The 19,210-nt window shown below is 46.5% G+C and overlaps 2 protein-coding genes across 3 annotated transcripts in view; one reads left to right on the top strand and one right to left on the bottom strand.

Moving 5' to 3' along the window:
• The window catches only part of lims2 (LIM zinc finger domain containing 2), a 59,015-nt gene that overhangs the window by 29,471 nt on the left and 10,334 nt on the right, over window positions 1-19,210 (bottom strand). For both annotated transcript variants that reach the window (XM_033031583.1, XM_033031582.1), the window contains exons 3-4: window positions 18,739-18,805; window positions 16,291-16,411 (exon numbers count right to left, since the gene is read on the bottom strand). In XM_033031583.1, the coding sequence (XP_032887474.1) occupies window positions 16,291-16,411; window positions 18,739-18,805 (188 nt within the window). The remainder of the gene's footprint in view (window positions 1-16,290; window positions 16,412-18,738; window positions 18,806-19,210) is intronic.
• gpr17 (G protein-coupled receptor 17) lies at window positions 4,143-15,084 on the top strand. The gene is made up of 2 exons (XM_033031584.1): window positions 4,143-4,672; window positions 9,421-15,084. Exon 2 carries the CDS (start codon window positions 9,466-9,468, stop codon window positions 10,462-10,464), a length of 999 nt encoding a protein of 332 aa, XP_032887475.1. The 5' UTR covers window positions 4,143-4,672; window positions 9,421-9,465; the 3' UTR covers window positions 10,465-15,084.

The raw sequence follows: 19,210 nt of genomic DNA, 5'->3' as shown, positions 1-19,210 counted from the left end.
GCCTCTGGTAAGCAGCCAACATAATCAAGGACTACTCACACCCTGGTCTTTCCCATTACTCCCCTCTCTCATCGGGCAGAAGATACAAAGCTTGATTGCACATACCCCCAGATTCTGGAACAGCTTCTGCCCCACTGTTACCAGACTACTGAACGGTCCTGTCATAAGCAAAAAGTGTGGCCCTGACCTCCCACCCTATCGCATTGCAGCCCTTGCACATTTTCTATCTGCACCATCTCTGTAGCTGTAACACTGTATTCTGCACTCAGTTTATTTGTCTCGTTGCACCATTGTACTTGCCTTGATTGTGCTGATGTATGGTAGGATTTGGCTGGACAACACGCAAACACATTTTAACTGTATCCTCGTGTACATGACAATAATAAAACAATATCAATACCAATACAATGAAGAGTGAGAGTGATGAGTTATTATGGCAATCCATTACTACAACTAGCCTGGGGAAGCCAATGATCCTCCCAGCAGACTAAATTCTACAAGACGACGCCTGAGAGCCAAGTCAAAGAATCCTAGTCATTATCCCAAAGCCGAAAGCAGCAACAACGACCAGCCTCAAGAGCACCTAGCAGTTTGACCTGCTCTCCGAATACTATAACTGAATGTTGAAGGCCTCTCTGCAGCCAAGCGACGCCTCATCGAAGTCCTCGCCCAACAACACTCCATTGACGTCATCTGTCTCCAAGAGACTCACGTTGGGCACAGAGGAAGCGGGCCGTTACACCATCAATGGCTTTGATCTTCTTTGCTATTCAGGACTGGACATGGCCCCTGCTTGGCCAGCCTTCACAAATGGGGCAGCAGCCCAACCCCACGGTGTGCTTGTGGAGAGCAGCAAACAATGCAACACATCATTGAAGCATGCCCTCAACAAAGACTCAAAGGAGGACTTGTCACCCTTCATACAGCAGATCAAGAGGCAACTGCTTGGCTAAAGGACTTTGCATTCGCTAAATAAATAAAACTACAACTAGCAACTTATAACATTTCATATTTAATTAATTATTTGAATTGAACTTCCCCACCTACCATGAAAGAATCTGGATACATTTCTCTGGATTGGAGATCCAGAACTTGCATTCAGTAACCTGGCCTCTACACTACTGTAACCCCAATATTCTCTACTGTTTATCAGTCAAACAGAAACTAATGAAGTTGATAGTTTTCAGGCCTGTATCTTGCTTTGTGTTTTGGTTGATGAAATGACATTTTAATCATCCATACTGATCCTTTAATCATTTATAACTGGACACTCAGTCTGAAGAAGGGTTTCGGCCCGAAACGTTGCCTATTTCCTTCGCTCCATAGATGCTGCTGCGCCCGCTGAGTTTCTCCAGCATTTTTGTGTACCTATAACTGGACACTGATGTGTTAATCTAGTTACTCATGTTATAGTCAGCATTGATCGAGCATTGAAGTTTTAATCAACGTAAATCGGGCACCAATGTTTTAATCCTCTATAATCAGCCACTGATGTTTTCAGCCATGCTAACGAAAGCACAATTTCCTAAGTTTTTTTTAATACCCTGGTTTCAGTTCCGGAAAAGCAAATCAAATGAATGTTGTCGACATAGTTGAATGTCAGTGTTTAATGCACAGGGAAGTCAAACAGCTATTGTTTATGATAAAAGTTTAATTTAGTTTGTAAAGTGGGGAAGCTTTGAAGTCAAGGGAGGATGGCTAGAATGTAGACTCCCGTCTACTGAGATTCCAGGACTGATAAATGTTGAAACAAATTGGATACATAAAAGACAAGCTACACTGCTACAGTATTAAAACAGGAAATAATTATTTGTTTGTTATTGTTTGGACAGAATTTGAACTGAAACCTGAGAATTTGAACTGAAACCTGAGAATTTGACCAGTCCTGGGCCAAGACTACCACAAAGAAGGTAGTTCTCTGTTTTCTTAGAAGTTTAAAGAAGTTCTGTATGTCTCGAAGTACTCCAGCAAACCTCCACAGATGTACTGTGGAAAGTACCCTGACTGGTTGCAGCATTGCCTGATATGGAAATTCCAGCACACAGGAATACAAGAGGCTACATAGTGTGGTGGTCTCAGCCGGTCCATGATGGGACCTACATCTACATCTACATGAAATGTTACCTCAAGATAGCAGCACCTATCATCAAGGACCCCCCCCCCCCCATCCAGACCATGCCCTCTTCTCACTGCAACCATCGAGCAGGTGGTACAAAAACCTGACGTTCCACCTCACCAGGTTCAAGAACAATTACTTTTCTACAACAATCAGGTTCTTAAACAAACCTACACAACATACCTCAGCAACGGATCACTACAGCACACCTCTTGCCTTAACATGGACTTGTTTATTTTCTAATCATGTTTTTGCATTAATGTCTTGATTTTTATAGTCTTCTTGCTTTTAGAATGTAATGTGTAATCTGTTTTTATGTTCAGGAAATAACTGCAGATGCTGGTTTATTTATTTGTCTGTCTATGGACCTGTGAAGGTGTTCCAAGCAAGATTTAAATTGTACCTGTCCCTCACCACACTTGTGCATATGTTAATAAAGTTGAACTTTAGGCTGGGGGAGGCTCATAAACCTAGGAAATTGTGCTTTGATTAGCATGACTAAAGACATCAATGGGTGATTACAGAGGATTCAAACATTGCCCCTGAGTTATGTGGTTTAAAACTTCAGTGTTTGATTAATGCTGATAATGACATAAATGATTAACACATCAGAACCCTTTTATACTTGATCAAACCATCAGCACTCACTTATGAATGTTTAAAATATCCATATCCAGTTTTAGTTTTAAAAGAACAGAGCCTAGTAAAAAAACAAAACACAATTGGCTGGTTAATGCTGATTTGCACTTCATTATCTAGTTATGTATCCCAGTATTAGTGTCTATTTATAGCTGATTAAAATATCTGTGCCCAGTTAATTTTGATTAAACCATCAATGCCTGGTTCCTTGATCAGTAAACCATAATTGTCCAGATAATGTTAAAATATCAGGGTCCAGTTACATATTATGAATACATTAGTCCCAGTCACAGACAGTTGAAACTTCAGCGTCTGGTTAATGCTCATTAAATCATCAGTGCCTGATTATAGATGGTTAAAAAATATCAGTGCCCAGCTATAGATTTCATCCACTATAATTCTAGAATCTGGTCTGTGTTGGAAACGTTTTTAAAAAGGTTTGAATGCGCTTGGCTCAGATGGTAATGACTTGGGAACAGGACATGCACCATGTTGGATGGGATCAATTGTTGAATCTCTGCATTACACAGCGCAAAGTTAATTAACCTCTGGGTCCTGCACTGCATTGGAGAGTGACTTTAAGTATCGAGGACCTGCTCAAGATTGGAGAGAATCAGTAGCCGAAGATTCACATGGTATTGGACGGGGCAAATTGTTGTCCCAGACACTGAGTGTCTGGGATCTGATCCCCAATGGATAGGGCCAATTTACATCAAGGGGTCACTGGGCAATGGACAGGGTCAAGTTGTGTCCAGGATCCACTTTGCATGAGCTGGGACCCACTCTGTAGTTGACTGGTCAATTCGTTTCAGGGAGCTGCCCTCCATTAGTAGGGACAGTTATCATTTAGGACCTGTTCCAGTGTTACTTAGTCGAGAGGTCTTGCATGCATTCTACTCTATATTAGATAATGTCAGTTAGTACCGACAAAATGTTATGCATTACAAAACTTGTGCTTTGTATCCATTCCGTGTCACAGTTATTGTCAACACAAGAGATTGCAGATGCTGGAATGTTGAGCTGGAAAGACTTAGCAGATCAGGCAGCATATGTAGAGGGAATGGACAGATGCCATTTTGAGCCAGGACCTTTCATCAGACTGATCCAACACAGACAATATTCACTGTACAGGATCGCCTCACATTCCGTACCTGTTCCTCAGTGGGTGGGGGTAATGCAGCTCTACGACTCTTTTTGACCCCCAATTCCACCAATTCATGTAGGAGGTGATCGGCTAAAGCTGTGCTAACTTAAATAAGGGTCCCTTGTCCCACCCAGCGGCCACACAGAATGCGCTCACTTTATTCAGTGGAGCGTGAGGGCGAGACAGGGAGATTATATTATCTCGGGGCACTGGCGCACTAAACACGCCTCTGTTTCATGGGTCTGAGACGCAGAAGTGCAGTGCATTTTTCAGCAGCCTTCCTTGGTTGCTAGGCCTCCCAGCCTCCCTCCTCACTGCCACCGCTGTCTCTGGGCTGATGTGCCAGAACTGAAACTTCTCATTGTGAGCAGCGGGTGACACAGCCCCACAGTGAAGCACGCCGAGCAACATTGACCCGCTCCAAGACCTCTATAAAGGATTCACACACAAAAAAATCATAAAGATCCTCTTATCAAACTTTTAGGGAGCGAAAAAAATTTGAAATTCTTTTCATACGGCAAACAATGAGCTCCCTCTGTTGGCTGCTGAACAATAGCCTGTCGCCAGCCGCTGTATCACTTATAAAAGAGAAACACCCTCTGTCAGACTGACTCACTCAGCTCTGGTTGGAAGCGTATTTGGGAAATGTACAGCTCTCGTCTGATTTAGTACCTCGCCTTTCACTGTATAAACACCGCAGGTGGATTTCGAGGCAGAATTCAGGCGTGGGACCCTTTCTGGCTGAGCAACGGCTGGGATGTCACTGGCAGCAGGTAAGTCAGTGTGCAGCATGTTGCAGTTTGCAGAGCGGGAAACAAAGGGAGCTGCTGTGCGTGGAGGAGAGAGGTAGGGAAGGGAGACGGTGGGCATGGGAGGGGAGAGGAAGAGGAGGCAATGGGCATGGGGGGTTGATAAATAAAGCGGTGACAGGCTGATAGAGAGAGGAAAGAGAGAGGCAAGACCCAGAGCAAGCGAGAAGAGAATGTAATAACCAGGGGGAAATAATCATAGAACAGGATGAGGAAAAAGGGAGAGAAAAACTATCTTAGGACCTCGTACAACAAAACAATAGTTTCAGCAAAGTCTATCCTGGAATCCTTTTATCTCAGTGCAAACATCCCCATGTTTACTGCTATCTCATTGACTTCTTTAATAGTTTCCAGGAACCTTGAATAGTGAGGTAATGCTGTAATTATGTTATTCTGCACTTTAAATACTCGATGAGAAAACTCGAGCTCTGGAGCTCAGGAAGGGAGCTGTTTGTTGCATGCTGTGACTTTGCACAGCAAAGCGCAGTAACACATACCTTGCTGTGTTTTACCAAACCCTCACTTTGATGCAGCCTTGGAGAGCAATCAAAAGCTCATTGTAGGAGGTTTGTCGTACAAACTACATGCCAATCCAATGGCACCAGCAATCAAATTCTGAATGTTTACATTCATGCTGCTGGAGTAAGCAGAGCAAAGGGTGCAGCTTCAGAAGTGTGTGTCAAACTTCGATGCAACAGTACATACAGCAGCAGGCACATAATCTCCTATTCAAATCAGGGAAACTTTGCAAACTGATATAGTCTGTAGAAAGCAGGCAGATTAACTGGAGAGAAACAGCATAGAAGATGTATAGATAACTCATCAGAGCTGGGGGGAAACAAAATGGAATAACACCGTGAGATGGGAATATCTAGGGATTGTCAGATAGATTAAGTAGATAGATAAATAGATAAAATAATTAGATAAATAGGTATTAGGATAAATAGGTAGCTCCTGGCACAGTTCCTCAGCCTTCCCTAAACCGCCCTTTCCCCCACCCACCCCTCCTATGTTTCTCCTACCTTTCTACCCTCACCCAACTGCAGCATTTGGTTCTTTATCCCCCTTCTACATCCCCCCCCACCTCCTGCCAGACCACTCAGACAGCTCAAGCTAGGGCGACGCAGCTGGGGAAGAGGAGAGGAAGAGGTTTGAGAGAGAAGGGAAAAAGACATTGGCAAGGGGAAGAGACAAGGAAGAGATAAGTCCTGACCTCCGGTGCTGTCTGTGTGGTTCACACATACTCCCTCACCTGCTCCGCTTTCCTCCCACATCCCAGACATGTCGGTCGGTCGATTAATCAGCTGCTGAATATTGCCCCAAGTTTGTGGATCGAATCAGAGGGAACATGGGCTTCAAAGTGAGAATAGGTGACTGGGGAATGGGATTACTCTGAGAGCCAGCATAGACTCAAAGTACTGAATAGCCTTGCTCTATGTCACATGGAAATTCTAAATCTACAATGGAACAAAGAGCGTGCAGAAAGGAAAATCCAAAAGACAGCAAGAAAGAGGAGCTAGCACATAAAGCGAGAGAGAGGGGAAGAAAAGTGATAGAGAGATGCAGCTGGTCTTTCTCCATCAGCCTGCCTGATTCTGGTGAGAAGGTGCTTTGTGTCAGATGATCCCTAGTCACTACAGAATCCCCCCGAGTCTCTCCAAGTCGCTTTGAAGAATGTTTGAAGATTGTCTGAGTAGGGTATCAGAGAACGCCTCCAAACTCAACCTCAGTCTGGCCCTGTCTGGGGGCTGTTCCATTGAACCACTGGCCAAAGGAGGATGAAGGAGGGCTCGGGGTTTGAGCAAAGCATTCCTTGCATTCTTTTTAGCGGAACAGCTTCTATCTCTGGTAACTGAATCTTATCCAGTGCTTTCCGACAGGCATCCTGTGCAGAGTAAGCAACGAGAGAGTTCAGCAGCTTGCTGAGAAATCCTGAGTCCTTGTTCTTTGTCTCACAACTCTTTGTTAGATTTGCAGTCACCGTGTGTGGGATGTGTCGACCCTCACTGGTCTTTTGCTTTCTTTCTTAGTCTAACAAAATGCATCTCAAAATTCAGCCAGTCGGAGCCCTGTTGAAAATCAAACCACTGGCTTTCATTTCTCTCCATCTTGTCTTTCTTTTAATTTCCCATCTCTCCATGTCCTCGCCTGTTTGAATCTCTGCAATGAAAACCTTATCAGTCACATTGGCAAAATGATTGAGAATTGCAGTAAAGGTGGTGTCGAGAGGGTGCCCACTGCCAACTCCCCCTCCTGAACGCCAGGGGAGAGGAGCTTCCATTGACCAGCCGACACAGGCTCTCCAGTGTGGACGGGGAGTGCAGTCACCCTCTGAAGCCAAGGAGAATCCAGGATGAGGTGTTTGATTTTGAGTCTGAAGAAGGGTCTCGACCTGAAACGACCATTCTTTCTATCCAGAGATGCTGCCTGACCCGCTGAGTTACTCCAGCATTTTGTGTCTGTCTTGAGGTGTATGCTGCCCTACTTTGACAAAAGGATGCAACTGACAGAAAGGCATTTTCTTGTAAATGAGGAAAACGTCTTTTTCTTTCAGCTCTCTGTGATGGAATTTCTTACTTTTCTGGTATAAATATTTTCAAATTGTACTCAGAGAAGACTTATTTTGTTTACCATTGTGTCGAGCATATCTCAAATACCCTAAAACAAGCAATAACTCAATGTTGACAAAATTGTCAGTTGCTTCCTATTGTCAAATTAGGGCAGTGTGGATCTCGCATCCATCACTCCACCATTACAAGGGCAGTTGCTGAAATAAACCTTGAAGCCAACCAGCACACTGTTCCTGAAAATTCAATTTTACTTTTGTCCAGTTTTAAGCACAAATTACTCACATGGATACCACTGAAAGCTCCTTTCTCCTCATTCATTCCCTGTAGCCCACAGAAATCGCACACCAGTGGCACAGCGGGTAGAACTGCCACCTCACAGCACCAGAGAACCAGGTTCAATCCTGGTCTCTGGCACTGCATGTGTGGAGTTTGCACGTCCTCCTTGAGATCGTGTGGGTTACCTTCCGGTTTGCTCCCACACCGAAAAGCCACATGGGTTGTTAGGTGTACTGGCTGCTGTAAATTGCTCCTAGTGTAGAGGCGAGTGCTAGACCCTCGGAGGAATTGTTGAGAATGTAGGGATCAACGTAGGATTACAGTAAATGGGCAGTGATGGTTGGCGCAGACTCAGTAGGCCGAAGGGCCTGTTTCCATGTGGTGTCTCTGTCACGCGCCGGACTGAGCGGTGTTGACCCCTACTGGCCACAAGTGGTAGCTCCATTCCACACAACGTTTGCCACTCATCACAGCAGGCTCATTTCACCAATGCATAATCATCATTATGTAATTAGCATAATCTTAACTGTCTGTTCATTTATTACAACGGGGACCTTACACCACATACTCACTATGAAGGTTACATTCATCTCTGTCTGCAAGTAATATTGATTATTATAGGCAGCTGGATATGTGTTGAGGCAGTTTAAAGTTGAGGGACACTTAATAACTATCTAAACTATCTTAATAACTATCTAAAAATATGCGGAACTTGAGGTAATGGACATGTGTGTACACACATTCACACCAAAACATTTATAAAAGCAGAAAAATCCATTAAATTAAAATGATAGTGCATGCTCTGATTACTGACTATACTGCAGTCATCACTATGGGATAGGTTCCTTATTGTGGGCTACAAAGATTACCGGTCATATTTATTACTGCATTACTTGCGATGTTACTAAACATTTGTCACCATTTGTAGGATTTATTTCAGCAGTCTGCACACTATGCTGCAGGCTAACATTCATTATAGAAGCCAAACGCACCTACAGCATTGTTTTATGTTTCCTTGTACACTTCTTGCACATCTATATCTCTTAAAGACCATGTGTATATTGCACACAGCTCAAAGTCTGCCTCTGGCCCTCAAACAATTGTCTAATTTTGTGCCTATCTTCGGTTTAAACCAGCATCTGCAGTTCCTTCTAACACATTTTGTCTAATGCAAGTGCATGGTTAGCAGTTTGTAATGAAACTGTTTCGATTCACAGTGAACAGCTGTAATGAGCTCTGCGAATGCAATTAGCAATTTGCAATGAAGCCTTCATAATGGGGTTCAGTGAAAGCACAGTCAGCAGCGCTGACAATTGATAGTAGTTTGTATTGAATAGAAATGAAAAAAGGAAAGTGATGGAAATACTCAACAGGTCAGGCTGCATCTGTGGAGAAAGGAAGATAATCCACATTTGAAGTCTATGATCATCCATTAGAATTGAAAATGCACACCGAGCAGTTTGCAAAGAGAGTCCTTATTACACAGAGGGAAGTGACAGTGCATGTGTTTAGACCATAAATGCAAAAGGGAAATGGATGAAAAAAAACAAAGAATCTTTAGTCGGATATACACAGCATACAAGAAGTAGTGAGTTTGCAATGAGCCTCACAAATCGCAGCAACCATCTGCAAGATGTGGAAATAGATAGAAAACACTGAACAAATCCGTGGAGAGAGAAACAGAGTTAATGTCTCGGATCAAGACTCCATTGTCAGAGCCATGGGTTCTGGCAAAGGTTCTCAGATTAGAAACGATAACCGTTTCACTCTCCACAGATGCTGCCTGGTGTGCTGAGTGTTTCCTGCTTTGATTTCTGACCTCCAGCGTGGACAGGTTTTGATCTTCAGCCTCTGCTTGTTTTCCAGACGTCCAGTGAAGCTGTGTGCGGCCTGCACTCTGTGAGGGCGACCATGGCGTACCCCCTCCTGCCCAGCAATGCCAGTGGTCCACAGTGTGTCCAGGAGAGTGCGGAGGAGAACCTCTTCTTCTCCTCCTTCTACGGGGTGGTGTTTGTGCTGGCGTTTGTGGGCAACATCCTCGCTGTGTGGGTCTTCTCCTGCGACAACAACACCAACACCACCACTAACATCTACCTGATGCACCTGGCGGTGGCCGACCTGTCCTACGTACTGATCCTTCCCATGCGCATGGTCTACCACCTGAGCCAGAACCACTGGCCGTTCGGCGAGGTGCCTTGCCGCATCACCGGCTTCCTCTTCTACCTCAACATGTACGCCAGCATCTTCTTCCTCACCTGCATCAGCGCCGACCGCTTCCTGGCCATCGTCTACCCGGTCAGGTCCATGCGCTTCCGCAAGCCGCTCTATGCCAACATGGCCTGCGTGGCGCTGTGGGTGCTGGTGGTGGTGGGGGTGGCTCCCATGCTGGGAGCGCCGCAGACCCTGCAGAGCAGCAACACCACCACCGTCTGCCTCCAGCTCTACCGCGAGAAGACCTCCACCTTCGCCCTGGTGCCCCTGACGGTGGGCTTTGTGGTTCCCTTCGTGATCACCGTGACCTGCTACCTGCTCATCATCCACAGCCTCCGCCAGGGCAACCGCATCGAGAGGCACCTGAAGGACAAGGCCATCAAGATGATCATCCTGGTGCTGACCATCTTCCTCATCTGCTTTGTGCCGTACCACATCAACCGCTACCTCTACATCCTGACCAGTGGCACGGCGCAGGTCGGCTGCCGGCAGCGGCGGCTGATGGCCCTCAGCAACCGCGTCACCTCCTGCCTCACCAGCCTCAACAGCTGCCTCGACCCCGTCGTCTACTTCTTCGTCGGCGAGAAGTTCCGCGAGCGATTCTGCCACTTCGTATGCGGCCGTAGGAAGAGGACGCAGTCCGTCAGCCACGAGACCAAGACCAACGAGAGCTCGCTCAGCGGCAAGTCTGAGCTCTAGCTCTGCCGCCGAGCAACTGCCCCCCGATACCACAGTCAACCAGTAGGGGGTGTGAATGGTGTGTCAGGTGGAGTTTGGGCATGTCTATGTATGTGAGCATGGTGTGTGTGTGTGTGTGTGTGTGTGTGTGTGTGTGTGTGTGTGTGTGTGTGTGTGTGTGTGTGTGTGTGTGTGTGTGTGTGTGTGTGCGCGTGTGTGTGCATGTGAGGGTGGGGTTTGGGCATGTCTATGTGAGCATGTTGACGTGTGTGCGTGTGTGTGCATGTGCGGGTGGAGTTTGGGCATGTCTATGTATGTGAGCATGTTGGCGTGTGTGTGCATGTGCGGGTGGAGTTTGGGCATGTCTATGTATGTGAGCATGTTGGCGTGTGTGTGTGCATGTGCGGGTGGAGTTTGGGCATGTCTATGTATGTGAGCATGTTGGCGTGTGTGCGTGTGTGTGTGTGCATGTGCGGGTGGAGTTTGGGCATGTCTATGTATGTGAGCATGTTGTGTGTGCGAGACTAGTGTGTGTCAGGCTGGTATGAGTGATTCAATGAAAGACACAAAAAGCTGGAGTAACTCAGCAGGTCAGGCAACATCTCTGGAGAAAAGGAATGGGAGACGTTTTGGGACGAGACCCTTCTTCAGACTGAGAGTCGGGGAAAGGGAAATGAGAGATATCGATTGTGATTTAGAGAGATATAGAATGAATGAATGAAAGATATGCAAAAAGTAACGATGATCAAACAAAGGTGGAGCCCACAATGGTCCATAGTTGGCTTAGGCTAAGTAATAACAAGTTGTACAACTAGTGAAACTCAACAGGACAACAGTGAAACCATTATGATGATGAGGATGGGGAAGGGATGGAGAGAGAGGGGATGCATGGCTTACTTGAAGTTAGAGAAATCACTATTCATGCCACTTGGTTGTAAGCTGCCCAATATAAGATGCTGTTCCTCCAATTTGCGTTTGGACTGACCCGCTTGAGTTACTCCAGATTTTCGTGTCTATCTTCGGTTTAAACCCACATCTACAGTTCCTTCCCACACATTTGGTTTGACAGATTGTTGCGTGTGTGAGTGAGAGACATGTATATACGTTTTTAGTATCTGTTTGGTTGGTGTGTATGAATGTGAGGTAGAAGTATGTGTGAGAGGTTGGAGTCTATGTTGGTAAGTGCGTGTGATTGTAGTGTAGGTGCAAGGTTGTTGTATACAAGGTTTGTATGTGTGTAGTGGTAGTTGTTGTGTTTGTGTGTCAGATTGATGTGTGCGCGTATTTGTTAAGCAGTTAAGTTGAATTTGTTAATTCACAAGGTGAATATCTAAGTCATTACAATATGGACTTGCTAAAGAGTGCATCTGATGATGCAAATCGATTTGATGTGAATCAGTGTGACACCAGAGACAGCCCAATGGGTCCGCAGTGCTGAACGTGTAGCCATTGTGAAATCACACCCGTGGGACTGTAGTCGGCGTTTGGAGTGAGACGGAGATAGGTGTGGAAGAACTCATCTGTGAAACTCTGAATAGACCCAGGACGATACCTGATTTTTTGGAGGCTGGCACTCGGCAGATGTTATCATTGAAATATCCTATTCTAGGTGACATCACAGATGGACACAGTAACAGCAGCTGCATTTATGGACCTGTGTCGCTGATCTTGACATTGAGAGACAACCTAAATGAAGGAGCTAACTGTAAAAAAAATGGTGATGCTGGAATCATCAACACAAACTTTCCCTGAGCTGCCGTGGGGTGAGGTGGTGGTGGTGCAGGGTGTGGGAGCGGGGTGGGTGGTGGGTGGGGATGGACAGTCGGGTGGGCAAGTTGGGGATGTAGTTTTCTCAGTTGTTCTGCACGTGAATTATACAACGGATCCCTCGGCCAACTGGGGAACAGCCAGCCACAGGGCAGGAGGATGGGAAACAACCCAGAAGACTACTTTCCCTCTTCTGGAGGCAGTGCGGGAGGGGTACAAAGTTCTTGTGCTACAGACCCTTCCAGCAAGCGTCAAGCTGGGCTCTTGGAATTATCACAACTGCCCTGCAAAATGTTCTTTAACTTGTAAAGTTAAACCTAGACAGTCAGTCTACGGGCATTTGTCAAACTGAAGGAAGAAATCAAAGCAAGCTTCTTTCCCCAGGCAGAGTGCAGAATCCCATTGAGGGGTGGATTCTTCTTCACCTCCCCAGGTCAGCCAGTGCTGCATGGGATCTGATCATCTTTACCTTAGACTTTTTAGACTTTAGAGATACAGTGCGGAAACAGGCCCTTCGACCCACCGAATCCGTGCCGACCAGCGATCACCCCATACACTTGCACTATCCTACATACTAGGGACAATTTTTACAACTTACTGAAGCCAATTAAACTACAAACCTGTATGTCTTTGGAGTGTGGGCTGAAACCGGAGCACCTGGAGAAAACGTCACGTGGTCACGGGGAGAAAGTACAAACTCTGTACAGACAAAGAAACTGCTCCCTGGCTGCCTGTTGCTTAGCATCAACCTGCCACTGAATCCACTTCAACACCGGGTCCTCTTCACACAGTTTGCTCTCTCTATGGGGTTGGTTATCAGCTCTAACTAAAGGTCGATTGATGTGTCCACCTTGATTTGGGAAGACATTGAGCATGTAGAGTCATGGACCAAACCCACCAGAAAATAAACAAAGGCACACCACATCCTGTTAAATGTTACAAAGCGGCCACACATTGGCTGAACTGGTCTACACCAGCGTTAGTGTGCTGCTTGAGTATATCCTGTCATTGACTGTTCTTCCTGTGTTGACTTTGAGACATGGTGTGCTAATTATTTCAGCACATTGGTTGCCTGCAGTGGGACTGTTTTCTGTGCAGCAGTACTGTTGTACTGGTTTTTTTTTTTACAAAATCCACAGCTCTTTCCCACTGCTCACAGACAGCAGGCAAAAGTAAGTTTGTAAAGCAAATGTTGGGCGTGGGTTTTGACATGCCTTAGTACAGTTTCAGTGTGTTCAGGTCCATGTTTACTCTGCAGTCCCTCAAGGAGCTAAAGAACTTTCCGGTTGGTTTTAGTTTCCAGCAGCATTTTGCAATCAACTTGTACAATGAAATCAACTCAACAAAGGGTACCGTTCAATTACTGCAAGCATGGCACTCAGTGATGCCATTCAGCCCATCATGGTCAGGGCTGTCCCAATCCTTCAGCTGAACATCTCCTCCCAGTGAGAATCCTCGCTCTGTCCCCTTCATTACCAATTCTTCCAATAACGCTTCAGCATCTTAATTAATTTTCAATAACTCTCCCTGTACCAGCAACCGATATCTCTAATACTCAGTTCGTACACAGTATCAAAGTTCCAGCCCCATACCTTTGATTTTTGTTTTCATAATAGGAAACTCCAGACTATTTACATAGGCTTCCTGTATGTAGCCCCACGTGCTTATATATAGCTCTGTGGGCAGAGGGGCAGTACTAATGTGAGAGGATTGATTGGACATTGATGGCTTGTTCCCATTTATCCCACATGCTTTGGTCCTTTCCATTGGCATGGCTGGGAACGCCTCCACAACATCCCTGCCCGTCTAAGAGTCGTTTAAGCCTCTTCTCTTATTTGATATTGGATGCCGGTATTTTTTGACAGTAGATGACAACGTGGGAACGTTGGAAGATTTTCTCTCACCAGGCAAACCATGGAACCCACATCCCTGCCCATGATACGATGCCTAACTTTGTATACCTGCTCATTGCAAGTTAAGTCAGTTCAATGAGAAATGACAACAATCATATTCTCCGGACTTAAAGTTACATAAAATGCACAATTGCTGTCTAACCCTCGTACAACAAACACCATTTACACACCGTCACCAACACTCTTAGCATTACACCCCTATCACAATTCTCAGTCACAATATCACATTCCCAGTGTTACAATATTATCTCAGATGATATTCCCAATATTTCACCATTCCATCTGTAACGCTCCCAGTGTTACAGCTCCTTGACCCCAGCTTTCTCAGTGTACATCACCCAGCCAACACTCCACCGCCAGGCTCTGTGGTTAAACCAGCCTATCTCATCCCCACCCTTCACACCCTCACACGCACCCCCCCCCCCCCCTCCTCACGCATACCTCCAACCTTTCACACCTTCTACCCCTCTATATCACAATCACCTGACTCGGTATGAGTTGTTCAATGGCTGGAACCAATCACTTTGTATATTTTTTTACTGTTTGTCTTATAAACTAACCTCTGTTTGGTCTCACTGTTACTCTGGACTTAACACACCTGACCCTCACTTACACTCGGTGTAACAACTTGCACTCATCATGTTTGTTCTGTGAGAGAGACTACAAGAGAGCTGTATTGTTGCCACGTGTAGTCTGATACATCAGCTCCAGTCCTGCGGCACAAGGGTCTGACAACTTCCTGCTCCGCACGATCAGACCAAGCTTTTTGCTTTGCCCAGATAATGATTATCCTGTATATTATTTTGATTTGTGTACAATATTTCCATTGATCGATACATTTGTCTTTTTTTTTGACAACTTAACTATCATTTTCGAAAAGTAAGGAGAGACCATCATTTCTGCATCATCAAAATTCTTTGTGTGTAAAAAGTTATTTGTGAATAAAAACGGATGAAAAATGGCAGCAGGTAACCTTATTTCCTTTTAGAAACATAGAAAATAGGTGCATGAAGAGGCCGTTCGGCGCTTCGAGCCAGCACCGCCATTCATTGTGATCAATAACCCGTGCCTGCCTTTTCCCCATATCTCTTGACTCCACTAGCCCCTAGAGCTCTATCTAACTCTCTCTTAAATCCATCCAGTGACTTGGCCTCCACTGCCCTCTGTGGCAGGGAATTCCATAAATTCACAACTTTCTGGGTGAAAAAGTTTTTTCTCACCTCAGTCTTAAATGACCTCTCCTTTATTCTAAGACTGTGGCCCCTGGTTCTTTTAATATGAATGGAGCCTCCACCAGCTTGGAACTACAGTCCAGGCAAATATTGCAGGACATAACGGTGATGTGCCATTCAGCAGAGGTCTGGTCTACCTCAGCAAGCTGCTATGGATTTGTGGAAAAGCAGAGGCTTACTCAGGTTCCAGCTCAATATTTACCCCTCCCCTTCAACACCAACACCTCAGCTCAATCGATTGGAAGTGCAGCTCACTGTTGCCAGGGAAAACCACGCTCAGGCTGGGAGCAAGTCCGAAACACTCAGCTGGTCAGGCAGTATCCATGGAGAGAGAAACCCATCAAGTATGGCACAATGTCATGGCTGGTCGAACCGCTGCCTCACAGAGAACCGGCTTCAATCCTGACTCCCAGTGCTGTCTACGTGGAGTTTATATGTTCTTCCCATGACCACATGGATTTCCCCTCCCATGTCCCACAGACATACAGGTTAGTAGGTTAATTGGCCACTATAAATTTCCCCTCGTGGGTGGGTGGGTGATTGGTAGGATCGAGGGGCAGTTGATGAGCATGAGGGATGAATAAAAAATGGGCTCAGTGTAAGATTAGTGTAAAGGGTGGTTGATGGCCAGCGTGGCCTTGATGGGCCGAAGGGCCTGCTTCCAATCTGTATCCCTGAATGACTCTATAACAGCTGAAGTATTGACTCTGTTTCATTCCCCACGGACACTGCCTGACCTGGTGAGTGTTTCTGTCATTGTGTCACACATCAAATACTTTATTTCCATGCAAAATAATGGCCAACCACACCTTGAGTGTCCAGGCTAAGGCCCGATGATCTCCTCCAGGCCCATGGACTTGCGATCTCGGAGACCCTCCTCCACAGACACGGAAAACCCCAGTATGTTTATCTTGCCCGCTGGGCTGTGAGCCTACCTGTCCTCATTCTTCACAAAGCCCAGGTCCGCCAAGGCCACCGAGCAGATCTCGCAGCAGAAGCAGTCCGGGTGCCAGTTGTTGTTCATTGCCTTGATGACACGGCCAATGATAAACTCTCCTGGACAGGCACAAGGAAAGGCAGTGAATACCCACGAGACGCCGGCAACAATCCCGCCGTGTGCCACTGCCTCCCTCTCCCACAGTGTAGGGCGGAGGAAGAATGTGGATGTCCACACCCAACAGTGAAGGTCATCCCGCACAGACCTGCAGGAGTCTGTCACAGACATGACCAGAAAAAACGATACATAAAGAGATACAGCATGGAAACAGGCCCTTCGGCCCACTTAGTTCATGCTGACCATCAACCACTCATTTAATCTACTACATTGGTCCCATTTCTTATCCTCCCAATATTGTCATCATCTCTGCAGGGGAAGCAGGGTGGTGGAACCAGAGAGGAAAGGGTAAATTATATTGAACCCCTCCAATCTGGCTTTCGCCCCCTCCATAGCACAGAAACTGCTCTTCTCAAAGTCCTCAACGACCTCCTCACCTCTGCTGACACTGGTTCCCTCAACATCCTCATCCTCCTCGACCTGAGCGCAGCCTTCGATACAGTGAACCATAACATCCTGCTCACCAGACTCAAAGGCCTCGGCATTGAAGGCTCTGCACTCAGCTGGCTCCGTTCCTACCTTTCCAACAGATCCCACTTCATCTCTCTCTACAACCACACCTCTGTTACAGCCACAGTCACTCAAGGCGTTCCCCAAGGCTCCGTACTCGGCCCCCTCCTCTTCATCATCTACATCCTCCCCCTTGGTCAGATACTCCGCCACTTCAACCTGGACTTCCACTGTTACGCTGATGACACCCAGATCTACCTCAGCACCAAATCCCCCCACAACACCCCCCTCTCCCATATCAACGCCTGTTTGTCAGCTATAAAAATCTGGATGCAACATAATTTCCTCAAACTCAACAGCGATAAGACAGAATTCCTCCTCATAGGCTCCAAAGCCACACTCAGCAAAATCAATAACCCCACTCTCGCCATCGACGGCACCACTGTCTCCCCATCTCCCCAGGCCCGCAACCTTGGCGTGATCTTTGATTCCACCCTCTCCCTTGAGCCTCACATCCGCCATGTCATTAAAACCTCCTTCTTTCATCTCCGCAACATCGCCAAACTCAGACACTCTCTCACACCTCCCGCTGCTGAAAGACTCATCCATGCCTTCATCTCCTCCCGACTGGACGACTGCAACTCACTTCTCCTTGGCATCAGCTCCACCTACATCAACCGACTCCAACTGGTCCAGAACGCAGCCGCCCGACTCATCACCCACACCAAATCCTGGCATCACATCACTCCAGTCCTCAAACAACTTCACTGGCTTCCCATCTCCCACCGGATCAACTACAAAATCCTGATCCTCACCTACAAAGCCCTCCACCATCTGGCCCCCCCATATCTCACTGACCTCCTCTCCCCCTACCAACCCTCACGGTCCCTCAGATCCACATCAGCCGGTCTCCTCTCCATCCACAAGTCCAACCTCCGCAGTTTTGGGGACATAGCCTTCTCCAGGGCAGCTCCCAGGCTCTGGAACTCCCTCCCCCAACTGATCCGCAATTCCGTGTCCCTCACCATCTTCCAGTCCCGCCTCAAGACCCATCTCTTCACCTCTGCCTATCCTTAGCCCCACGTCCCCCTCCCTTTTCATCTGTGCATTAATTGCCTCATATTGTGTTTTGTATTGAATTCTGTCTTTACTTTGTGTACTAGTCATGTCTCTACTATTTATTTCATTCCCCTTACATGTTTTTCTTCTTCCTGCTAAATTTTTGTAAGGTGTCCTTGAGACTCTTGAAAGGCACCCATAAATAAAATGTATTATTATTATTATCAATGGAGCAGATACGTTTGGTGAAGAGGGAAGGGACTGGTACAGATGAAGAGATTCAAGGGAATGTACACATGCACAAAGACCCGTGTCCAAGCACGTTTGCTTATATACACGTTCATATATACATGCAGACACGCACAGCAGCACACGCAACACGTAGAGTACACAGACAAGTATGTTTCACTCACATACAACACACAAACCAGCACATCACGCACACGGAACATACACACACCCAGCACATCATGCACACGAAACACACACACACGCACACCAGCAGATCACGCACACACACACACCAGCACACCAGCACATCACGCACACACACACCAGCACATTTCGCACGTAAAATACACACAAGGGCACGTCATACATGGAAACACGTGTAGATATGCCACACATTCACATTCATATAAACAGATAAACCGACATACACATACATAACAGGTGTGACCAGCCTTACACACACGCACACAAATGCACGCACGCACACAAACTGATCCTCACTGACAAACAGCTGGAATTAAGTCCTCACCACACTGTCCACAGCAGGGAGCGAACAGCATCTGGAAGTCGTGTTCACAGTACATCCTTCCTTCAAACTGAAATAAAGTAAAGAAGAATCATCAGCTCGCTGGAGCCCTGAGCCTGGGGATGTCAGGCAGGCACAGAGATAGCTGGTTTCAAGGGGAGCCTGGTGCCTTGGGAATCATTTTGATCAGAGGAGGGAGAGGGTTTGCAGAATTATCCTCCAGAGATGAGGGTGTGAAGCACAAGAAGGAAAGGTCTAAGGACCTGCAGCGTGAGTTCACATTGGGAACGTGATGAGCACTCCTGCCATTTAATGGGTGCCATAGTGCGCAGCTGGTAGTGCCGCTGCATCACAGCTCCAGAGAACCTGGTTCAATCCTGACCCCGGATGCTGTCAGTTTGAAGGTTGCATGTTCTCTGTGAGACCGTGTGAGTTCCCCAGGGTGCTCTGGATTCCTCCCACATGCCAGAGGCTT

This window comes from Amblyraja radiata, chromosome 13, assembly GCF_010909765.2.
Source record: "Amblyraja radiata isolate CabotCenter1 chromosome 13, sAmbRad1.1.pri, whole genome shotgun sequence".
NCBI classification, from domain to species: Eukaryota; Metazoa; Chordata; class Chondrichthyes; order Rajiformes; family Rajidae; genus Amblyraja; species Amblyraja radiata.
The sequence above is the reverse complement of the archived record's forward strand: the minus strand, read 5'-3'. Positions and strand labels throughout refer to the sequence as shown.